Genomic DNA, 11,127 nt, shown 5'->3' on the forward strand with positions numbered 1-11,127 from the left:
GGAAGTGTGTCGTGTTATTTTATTATGTGGCCGGTCAGGGAGCGTTTGCATGTGTGTGTGTGTGCATGTGAACAGATCTACATTGCAGCTGTGTGACTGCATTTGTGTATGAGGTGGGGGCAGCAGAATGTCACCACAAGCTGGTGGGGCGCAGCTCTGCTGCTAACCAAAGAAGCAAGTGGTTGTGAGTCAGTGCCCACCAGGCAAACCTGTGGCTATGGTATTAAGTCTACAGCACCAGTGCCAGGGTAGGAAATTAACAGTGGCTTTGGGTGAAAACATCTCTGAGAGTTCAAAAATGCCCCCGAGACCAGAATAGGAGGTGTAAAAGTCCCTCTAAAAAAAGAAGAGGAAATGAAATGGAAAACAGCTGCAAATGGCTGCATATTAGCAGTATATTTAGGAGAACATAAAGCACATTGCTTTTGAAGTGAAAAAAAAGTTGAATAAAAATTTGTACACATAAGCTTTAGCGGATAACACAAGCTATCGAGTGTTTGCTTGGCGTCCATAAAGTCGTTTTTGTCTTGTTTCCTTATCATTTTCACTTCATTTGTTGTATTTTTGTATTTAAAGGCTAATCAGTGTTTAGAACATATAGTCAAATACACTGAAACTGTCTACAATGTATAAAAAATAATACATAAAAAAAAATAGAATTCTATCCAAAGCCTACAAGGATGCTACCAGAATTTACTCATAAATAAATAGGTTTCTACAGATGATATGATCAGTTATTTTGGCCCTTTGAACTCATATTTTCTGCAGTGTGTTTTGGCATCCAGCAGAAATACAGGAAAGAGGGGATTCTTGAGTTCATGTGGTTGCCTGCAAGAAGCATAAGAAAAACAGTTTTTGCAGACATGCTTGCAAAAGTATAGGATAAGGTTGACTATCGTATCTGTTAGTTTGGAGGTGGTATATTGAACACTTGTGACAAGTTCTGTATGTACAACTTTATATTCGGCCATTCATTTAAAAAATTTACATCAGGCTTTTATGTTCACTATTTTAAAAAATCGAGCCTGTTGAAACCGGATGATTCTTTTTGATAGGTCATGTACTGTGACGTTTGCAAACTACTGAACACGATGAACCTCTGAGAACCGCTGGAAAAAGAAAATGATAAACTGGCATGGAGCTTTTGGCCCTCTGAAGTGCAGAACAACAGAACACATTTTATCTAGAGTGATTCCAATAATTGCGAGTACATTACACAACACACATCAAAGACTTACAAAACATTCTTCTCCACAGGCTGAAAGGTCCCTTAAAACACTCTTTGGTTAGCCTTGTTTCTGAGGATTGCCTCCTTCTAGATTACTGCCACTTGGAGGGAGACCAGGGTTGTAATAACCCCCAGTCCTTCCTATACCCAGAGACGATGTCTTTTAAGTCAGATCCCTTTGTAGCCATTAGGGGAATAGTACAGTTATTTCAGATATGCAGGAAGTGAGTAGAATTGTATGATATGGTTATTGTCACCGTCCTTTTAGCTAAAGTGTACCCAGGTCCTTTACATGTTGTTTATTGCATATATATATATATTTTTTTTCTCTTATTGACACAACAAGAAGTCTATACCTCGGGCATTGGCATTCTCAATTTTTTTCCCAAGACATTGAATCTATTTTTTGGTTTTTAAGTGATGACAGTGCACATAGTATTTTATCTAGTGACATAAGCCCAAGTAGAACTTTTTAAAGCCAATAACAACTAATCTAAACCTTCAGTTTGAATGCTTTCATGGCCAGTAAGCATGCATTGTCTTTAAAGCCTGAAGTCAGACTATGAAACATAGGTAGAATTAATCTTGTTAGGTTTAGCAGCTGCTCTTATCTTCTGAGGTCCTGGTATTACCTGATTTAGGCACCACAGGGCTTCCTTTCTTGTCAGTGATCAGTATCAGAGTCAGCGAGACCTGCAGACCCCAACTGTGGGCAGCAGTACAAGGTGCTCCTGCGGAGGAATTCAGCACTTTGGACAGCACCTACCCCAGCTCTCCCCACACTGGAATTCCAACACTGCACTCTTGCAGGCTAGGTCCAAGGAATTTGTGGTGGGAAGTATGACCACATTTCTACCAAGGTACAGAAGGCACGCTGTTCATGAGAGGAAAGCAAAATGGTGGCTTATCGAATGATGGGAAAGATTCTGAATATCTGTGGTGTTGTCAAAAATCAAATTTTCTGCACTATAAAATGCTGTGAGTGGAGCATTTATCAAGCGGTATCTGTTTTTCTTTTTCAGGCAGCCGGGAAGCAGCTTTTACCTATGCCATCACAGCAGCTGGGGTGGCCCATGCTATCACCGCAGCATGCAGCCAAGGCAACCTCAGTCAGTGTGGATGTGACAGGGAGAAGCAGGGTTATTATAATCAGGAGGAAGGCTGGAAATGGGGAGGATGCTCGGCAGACATCAAGTACGGCATAGAGTTCTCTCGCCGCTTCGTGGATGCCCGCGAGATTAGAAAGACCCCACGTCGTCTGATGAACTTGCACAACAATGAGGCAGGCAGAAAGGTAAAGAAAGATGTCATATACTTTTCTTTTAGCCTCGAAGTCACAAAACCCCAGAAAATGCTTAAACAAATCTTACTTAAATTAATTACTTAAATATTATTTAAACTGTGTACAATAAATGTCTGTCCTCAACAGAGCATACTTACTGTGAAGTGAATTTTTGCATTATCTTGATGACCTAACTTTTGTTTTTACCTCCAAACAAAGAAGGTTACTCATTGGATTAAGCTTGCGTTTGGTGATCACGCTGATAAATGATACCGCAACGAATAAATGGATGTCTGGAGCAACTAAATAGAGCTAGCAGCACTATGGAAGTAGTTACAAAGAACAATTGTTATTTATTCTTTAAGTCACTTGATAGCAGTTGATAACATGGCATAACTGCCAGCCAAAGATACAAACAACTGGATGAATGGATTTAATGGCAAACATGTGTTTATCCATAGATGCAGAGATGTGTCCCAGACAAGCGGAGCTCTCCCAGATAAAGAGCTCAAAGTTGCAGACTTATGACAAAAAGCTGCGATCAATCAACAGATCAGCAGTTTATTTCTTAGAGAACAGATAGCAGAACGTCATGAAGAACGTTAACGACCAGGAAAAAAAAGACAGAGAGAGTGTGGGAGGTGAATAAAAGAAAAAAGACAATACTAAGTTGAAAAATGGATCTAATTAATAACTTCAGCTGTATAATGTTCACTGGGAAAATGGAGCCTTCCCAAGTGGTTGCCAGATGGAGGACTGCCATTTATCCTTTCCAGTTCCTTTCATGGAATTATGAAGTGTAAAGTCAGGAACAGGATATTATTGCAGTTGTCTGCACAATACCAAAACATGTCACTGCCATTTGACTGCATCTATTCAGGGTGTGAAAGCAGGCCGACAATGCTAGTGTTAACACAGCAGACTGATAGGGTCTACGCTGCATGCCATGGTACTGGCAGCTCTCTAGATTAGAGCTGGTACTATTGCCGCTTTGCTCTTTGTAGCTCAAAAAAATTAAATGCTATGAGGAAGTGTCAGATTCTTTTTTTGTGTGCATACTGAAGGAAAGCTAAAAATCTTTCTTTCTTAGAGTTTAAGAACTTATAAGGGCACAGAGACTTGGGCCTTCTCTGATTGTACCTCACTTTGTTTGATGATGCATGCACAGGTACTCCAAGAGTGTCAACTGCATCACATAGGTATTAAATATTTAAAAAAAAAAAACAACATCCAAAAGTTAAAGACAGATAGGAGACTTATTGGAGAACCAACACTGATCCGATCAGTCCATCTGCAATTTGCCAGATGAAGGCACACACATATGCATCGCTATATATGTAAACTGGATTTTATGTAGTTACATCTGGATTTTGTTCAGATGTGAAGCCTTTTAAATGACGAGTGTAAGAGGGCTTTGTTGATTGTTACTATTACTCTTATTAATGGAAAAACAAACCAAAAGAAGTCTACATGCAGATGTGTGTTTGACAAGCCATCTCAGGGCATCTCAGTGCATCTGTATGCGGTGATGTGTATCTGGTCATATTGGACTAATCAGTAACAGATCAGAGGCTTTGATGGACACACTTTAAGTAAATGTTTCCATACATATGTCAGACTCCTTATGCCAGACATTCCTTGTGGTTTTTGTGCAGTGCATTTTTGGAAATCCTCACTCTGAATTAATACTGGAGGCAGGCTTGACATCTGATCCCAGCTTTTATGTAGTCGGGAAGGCTCAGTTTTTAAAAAAAAAAATCAAATTTCCTCAAACCACATGAGTGCGTAGACAAGACAGAGAGAGCTATATAACATCACTTGTGTACATTTCACAAGTGTGTGATAGAAGTGATGACTTGTGCTGTTGGCAAGGCGTCATTCCAGGAAAAAGCTGCACAGCCACCCAGCAACAACAGAGACACCCGCTTTGCTCAAGCAAATGAAGAGTTTTTAGAGTCATGGCAGATTTGTTAGCAGCGGGTTAATAGGACTCAACTAAACGACACCCCCGTGATTTCTCTGTTCCTTTGTCTTTTAGGAAAAAAAAGACTTTTTTTGTTTTTGTTTTTTGTTCTTTCTTACTCTCAAGGGAAAAAGGATTGACACTTGAATACTGACAACAGCACGCAATATTTACCACATGCCGCGGGATTAGGGAGCAAAGAGAAGACTTTCTGCCCTGTGTGTACCATATGTTGGAGATAAACCAACAAATCTTAAGACCAAACCTAAGGAAGGGAGTTACACAAAATAAACTGTCATATAGTCACATCTTATGATCATAATATAACATAATACATCAAAATTTTACCCATATGGGAATAATGCTTTATTTTTTTTGTCACAATATTGGTTAAGAACCCACTTAAACCATGTGTGTTGTCCAGCTGTAAACGATTAATTGAGTTTGCCTGTTTGTACACTGCATGCGTAACACATTTAATTGCACAATGGATTCAAATTTTCAATGGCGATCGAAAACATATGAGATATTTTTGTTTCTGCATCACTGATATGTTTTATGGAAACCACAGGCAAAATTACTACTATAGGATATTTCTTGTAAAAGCTAGAAAAACGCTTTATATTGTAAGGAAAGGAGAGAAAACGCCAACAATCAGATGTGAGCAAACACTTGGCAACAGTGGGAAGAAAAAACTCCCTTTTAACAGGAAGAACCACAGAGGGGCAGCCATCTGCCATGACTGGTTGAGGGTGAGGGAAGGGAGATGCGATGACATGCACAATATAAATGAGAGCAAGAGACTTATAATAACTAATGACTAAAATAAAGTATCCACATCAAAACAATTGGTGTTCAAAGATCTATATATTGGTCGATTGGATATCAATGATTTTCTTATGGACTTCCAATCTAGTCAAACTATGCAGATGTCTTGAGCTTTGCACTCATGTTGAGAAACAATAATAACAATAATAATGATAACAATAATAATAATAATTAGACGCTTTAAATATTTCTACCTTTTTCCCTAGATGAAATCTTCATCTAGGGGTTCTATTACCTGAAAGTCCTATAACTGCTAGAGCTCTACAGCTGACCTGTTGTCTCTACCACTCCCCAGGTTTTAGAAGAAAGGATGAAGCTAGAGTGCAAGTGCCATGGCGTCTCGGGATCCTGTACCACTAAAACATGTTGGACTACTCTTCCGAAATTCCGCGAGATTGGCTACGTACTCAAGGACAAGTACAATAAAGCTGTGCACGTGGAGGTAGTCCGGGCCAGCCGACTGCGCCAGCCCACCCACCTCAAGGTAAAGCAGACTCAGGGCTACCGTAAGCCCATGGAGACAGACCTCGTATACATTGAGAGGTCGCCCAACTACTGCGAGGAGGACGCAGCCACAGGGAGCGTGGGAACCCAGGGACGCCTGTGCAACCGCACCTCACCACATACGGACGGCTGCGACCTTATGTGCTGCGGTCGGGGATACAATACACACCAGTACACAAAGGTGTGGCAGTGCAATTGTAAGTTCCAATGGTGCTGCTTCGTCAAATGCAACACATGCAGTGAGAGGACGGAGGTGTTTACCTGCAAATAAGGACATGAAGAGCTCAGTGCCAGAAAAAGTGACGCGCAAAGGACTAGCTAAATGAGGAAGAAGCGGGAGAACGAGCAGGAAGGTGTGTCTTCGAGATTTTGAAGCGAAGAAATGGAATTTACACTATCAGCTCTTCGAGGCATCGTTTTGCACAGCAGAATCTATCTAATTGCTTTTCCGAAAGTAAATTCTAATTATCAGTAGGTAATACCCCCAAAACTTTACTGTCACATTAAGGTTGTGCTTATGTACTGATGTATCCGCAGTGAAGTTGGGACTACGTGTAAAGAATGAGACCCTCGGTGGGAACTGTGCTTTGCACTCTGGGATTTGTAATGGTTCGATTGCAATATAACCAGACTTGCATGGAGAGGAACTCACAGTAACCTGGGAGTTGATCGAAGTGACAGCCATTGTTAAGTCTTTGACGAGAAACTCTTAGTGGGTTTTGTCATTTTTTCACTAACGGGTGGGGGCATAAGTGAATCTTGACATGAATGATACTCCTAGCTTGGCTGGGGATAATGGTGGAGGTCTGTAGAAATGAAGAACATTTTGTAAGTGTGGTGCATCACGCTGCGCCAATATCTGAGTGGAGAACTCTGTTAAAACCCTCTGCTGCCAACTGGAATATGGTGGAGTATGTTAGTTTTCCAGTCACACTGGAACTGTCTGTTCTGAACACTGAAAATAAATTGTCTATTTATGTTATAGTATCTTAAAACAAAACACTAACGGGTAGACATGTCTTTTTTTTTGTACTAAGTGTAAAGAAAAATACTTTTTAGAAACTCTGACTGGAAATGTGTGTCTATTAGAACATGACCCCCCCCTAAAACCCCTACAAAACCTAATCTTTTCTTTAAAAAAAGAAGAAGAAAAGAAAAAAAAAAATCATAGCTACTGGTGTGTTGACAACAGAAGAGATCTTTACAACATGTTTCACATGTTTCAGACACCTGGGCTCTACTATGTTGTAGTTTAGCTTGTTTGCAGTCCTTTTTCGCTCCCTGAGCAGTAACAACTATTTCAATGGTTGTGCAATTTCAAAGACAGTAGCATGAAAACACTGCAGAGATCCTTCCTAAATTCATTAAACATGAACATTAAAACTGTGCTGGATGTGGATGTGTTAAGTGCTGCACCTATATTTTCTATTTTAATCTAAATGACTCCCATTTTACTCAGTTTGATGGTTCAATGCTAAAATATCAACTGAAGTTTAACCTGCAGTTCATCTTAATTCTTTTTTTATTGATAATTTTTTCAAATTCAACCAAAGACTAACTTGGAACTGTTGATTTGCTTTTGCTTATTCCCATTTTGGCTATAGGGGCATTTTACTTCTGGCTAAATAAGCTCTCCTCTGTAACAATAATAAAGGATATTTCCACTTTATTACAACTTGGATCTTACTTGAGGATTCATGATCACATTGTGCTCACTATGGTAACTGCTGAGAGATGATAACATGGTGGCAGAAAATAGAAATAAGCAATTGTAAAAAAAAAAAAAAGTACTTTATTGGTAAGGGCACCCAAAGTATACTATATGGATAAAAGTATTGGGCCACATTTCTTCATCTTTAATTCAGGTCTTTTCAGTCCCATTGCTACATGTGCATAAAGTCAAGCACCTAGACTTATTTCTAGTTATTCAGCCTGCCTTTAAAAGCATTTGTGAAAGAATGGGTCATCTCAGTGAAGCTCAATGAATTCAAGTGTATTACTGTAATGGGATGCCACCACTGCAAAAGTCAGTTAGTGAAATTTCTTCCTTCTTCGACAGTTCATGATGAAACTGTTTGTTTGTTTGTTTTTCAAAGAACCACAGTAACTCATCCACAAAGTGTCAGACAACGTAATTGCTGAATGTGAACGCGTACTTTGCATAAAAGCAAAAAACACTCTGCGGCCTCAATAATTGCAGAGCTCCAAAGCTCCTCTAACATTAACATCAGCACAAAAACAGTGTACCGGGAGCTTAATGGCATTGGTTTCCATGGCTGAGCAGCTCCTGTAGCTATAATGTGGAGGTTTGCCCATATAGCATATATCTTATAATATGTTGTTTCACAGAGTACACAGAAAGCTGCTTGCTGAAGTTTGTTGAAGTTCAATTATTATTATTATTTTTTTCAATGACAGATGTTTACAGCAGAAAGATGGGGCAGTATTTGTTTTTCTTTCCAGATAAATTCAACTTGAGACAAATTTGAGATGTTTCAGCATTCTCATGCCCAACTTTTTAAGTAAAATGTCACAAATGAAACCGATAGAAAGGTGTTGCTATAAAGTACAAAGAGAATCTACATTGCGCCTGAAGGTGTTAGCACATCCAAACCCCTTTAAGACCATAAATATTTGGTTTCACAACCTGTATTCAGTTTTGGCAGAAGTAGTAGCATTTCTTTAATTGATCGCTTTTAGAGATGATGACATGTTTAAATTTAGAGGATGTCAAGGTTGCTGTTTAGACCTGCTCTCAATCTTTATGCTAAGCTAAGCTTTTACACCTCCCGGCTCTAGCTCCAGACTTGACGCATAGATAATGAGAGTAGAATCTGCCAGTCTTCTCTAACAATTTAACTGTTGTGAAGTAAATGAATTGGGGTTATTGGCAGGGATAGCTCAGTAGGTAGAGTGGTGGCCCCATGATCGGAAGGTCAAGGGTTTGAATCCACTGGACGGCCACCCTGAGGTACCCCTGAGCAAGGTACCATCCCTACACAGTGCACCCAATGGCTGCCCACTGCTTCACTGAGTGAATGGGTTAAATGCAGAGAGGAATTTCCCCACGGGGATCAATAAAGTATACATACATTAAAATGTCAAATTATTCCTTTAATACATGCAGTATGAAAAAGGTAAAAAGTCGATCTATCCTAGCATATTATTTTAACCATTTTTTGCTTTTTGTTTGTTTGTTTACATTTAATCTACAACACCACAATAAAATCATGTGACAGTGAAAGAGCGTCTAGGCCAGTTTATCTTCATTTACATGTTAATTAATAGATTTGAGATGTAGAATGACTTTTGCACATTTATGATTACACATAAAACCATGTAGCCTAGTCATTTAAAATGTAGTATTAGCTTTTCTTTTTCATTTCAGCAAAGGTGCAACTCAGATGGATTAAACAAAGCAATTACATTCATAACTGTGCACATTTACTCAATTAAATAGCTTATTATAACAAAAAGTTTCTAGCGTGTATTTTTATACTGCCATGTTTTCATTGTTCCTGAAATAGTGCCTAAAATAACTCCAGTTAGAGCCATTAAAAGAAATAGACTCAGATGCAAACACATTTCCACACATAAAAAGCTGATGCGTCTTTGATTCAATGATGAATTGCATTATGAAATATAAAAGAAAGCTTACCCCTGAACCCTAAACACACATTCTTCACTTTATTGCTCACTGCCTGTTGGTACAAGAGTGTTCCTGCTCGGTGTTCAGTTGCCCGTATCGGTTGTTCCAACAAACATCCAAAGCTATTATTTTCATAAATTTTCTCCCTTCGAAGGAAAACACACACATTAAATTTGTTGATTGTGTGTGTGTGTGTGTGTGCGCGTGTATGTGTGTCCAGGTTTGAAGCCAAACTTTATGCCGAAGTCTGTTATTCAAACATTCCAACCACGCTTAATATAGTAACTGGCAAGTGCATTAGGAAGCATAAATCATTAAAAATCAAAAATAAATAAATCAAGCACTCTGCTGACTTTGACATTATTTTGTACACAGCACATGTTCATAATATGCTGTGGTCTGCTGTCTTGATTGTGGCACGCATGGAACAGAAGTCAATTATCTCGCTCCAGTATGGAAAGGAGCTTCTTGTCTGTGTCAAGCCGGGCAGTGATCACAACACAGAAAGAAGAGGGGAAAAATAGTCAAATCTGTACCACTAATATTTTAATTCTACACACAGTTAAAGCTCAACATTATTAAATGGAATTATTAGGGCTTTTACTTTCCCTGTTTTCTATTATGTTTCCAAGTGTGGATGATATTACTCTCAAAACCCGATGTGGCTGATAAGAAGAGTCGAACTGAGGATTTTAGCATGCAGAGTGAAAGGATAGCTGTCTCCACCCTCAAGCCTCCTCATCCACTCTGTGTTGGCAAAAGCGTTTTGGAGTCACTAAATGGGGAGAGATCCCTCATGCAAATCACCTGATGTGAATAGGAAGTTACTCAGTGTGCCTCTTTGTTTTTGGACACACAAACAAGAGTGTAGTTCTTTTGTGAGGGTGTTTTTGAGATGGATGGGATGGCTTGATGAAAGGAGGTGCATGTGAAGCCGGAAACAGCAAGTGAAAAGGGTGGGTATTTAAGAGAGGGCCTGACTGAGAATGCATTGGAGAAATAGTGGGTACACTGTATAAGAAGGAGCAGCTGCCGGTGCAAGTTGGCGACAAACTAGGGCAAAGCTAGTAAAAAAAGAAGATATTCTGTGTATTGTATAAACGATTAAATCCAATGTTTAATTTATATTTATTATTATTAAATGTTCAAATCATTCATAACTTTACATATTTAACAAATGACCTTTCCAGACTTTTGTCGGCTTTCGTCTATTTCTATGTAATGGATATATGTATGAGACCCATGCTACTTTGTCAATTAAACGGAGGCTCGCGCTCATCCTCCTGTATGTGAAAAGCATTGTGGACGGGCAGCAGTGCAGAAGTAAGATGTGTTTTGTTAGTTGTCTGAAGCCCAGGGGACCGGAACCATATAAGCTCCCCATATTATTCCCTGGATTGAGAAAAATAAATCCATTTGTTTCCGACAAACATTTTGTCATTAAAAATATGAGATAGAAAAACAGAGTCTGCTGTGTGTGCCTTCTTCTAAATCTGCTATTGTTTGGGTGTCAGGATCATTAGTTCATTGGGATATATTCTGCAAGCTAATGCTTCTGGTCCATCTCACTTCTGGGAGCAATGTGCCCACTTTTCCAATTCATGGAAAATGAGTTATGAGGTAACATAACTGCTGGAATGGATGAACCTTGCCTGTGTTAAGGCCAAGCATTT

The 11,127-nt window shown here is 39.2% G+C and overlaps 1 protein-coding gene across 2 annotated transcripts in view; it reads left to right on the forward strand.

Moving 5' to 3' along the window:
• Nucleotides 1-10,920, forward strand: part of wnt7bb (wingless-type MMTV integration site family, member 7Bb) — a 31,493-nt gene extending 20,573 nt beyond the window's left edge. Inside the window, exons 3-4 of one of the 2 annotated variants that reach the window (XM_084933969.1) lie at nucleotides 2,251-2,522; nucleotides 5,597-10,920. In XM_084933969.1, coding sequence (XP_084790095.1) covers nucleotides 2,251-2,522; nucleotides 5,597-6,076 — 752 coding nt within the window. In that variant the 3' untranslated portion in view covers nucleotides 6,077-10,920. The remainder of the gene's footprint in view (nucleotides 1-2,250; nucleotides 2,523-5,596) is intronic. The other variant, XM_084933968.1, reaches the window with a different exon arrangement.
• The last annotated feature ends 207 nt before the right edge of the window (nucleotides 10,921-11,127 follow it).

Source organism: Perissodus microlepis, chromosome 7 (assembly GCF_051167445.1).
Source record: "Perissodus microlepis isolate ML-2025 ecotype Zambia chromosome 7, ASM5116744v1, whole genome shotgun sequence".
Lineage (NCBI taxonomy): Eukaryota > Metazoa > Chordata > Actinopteri > Cichliformes > Cichlidae > Perissodus > Perissodus microlepis.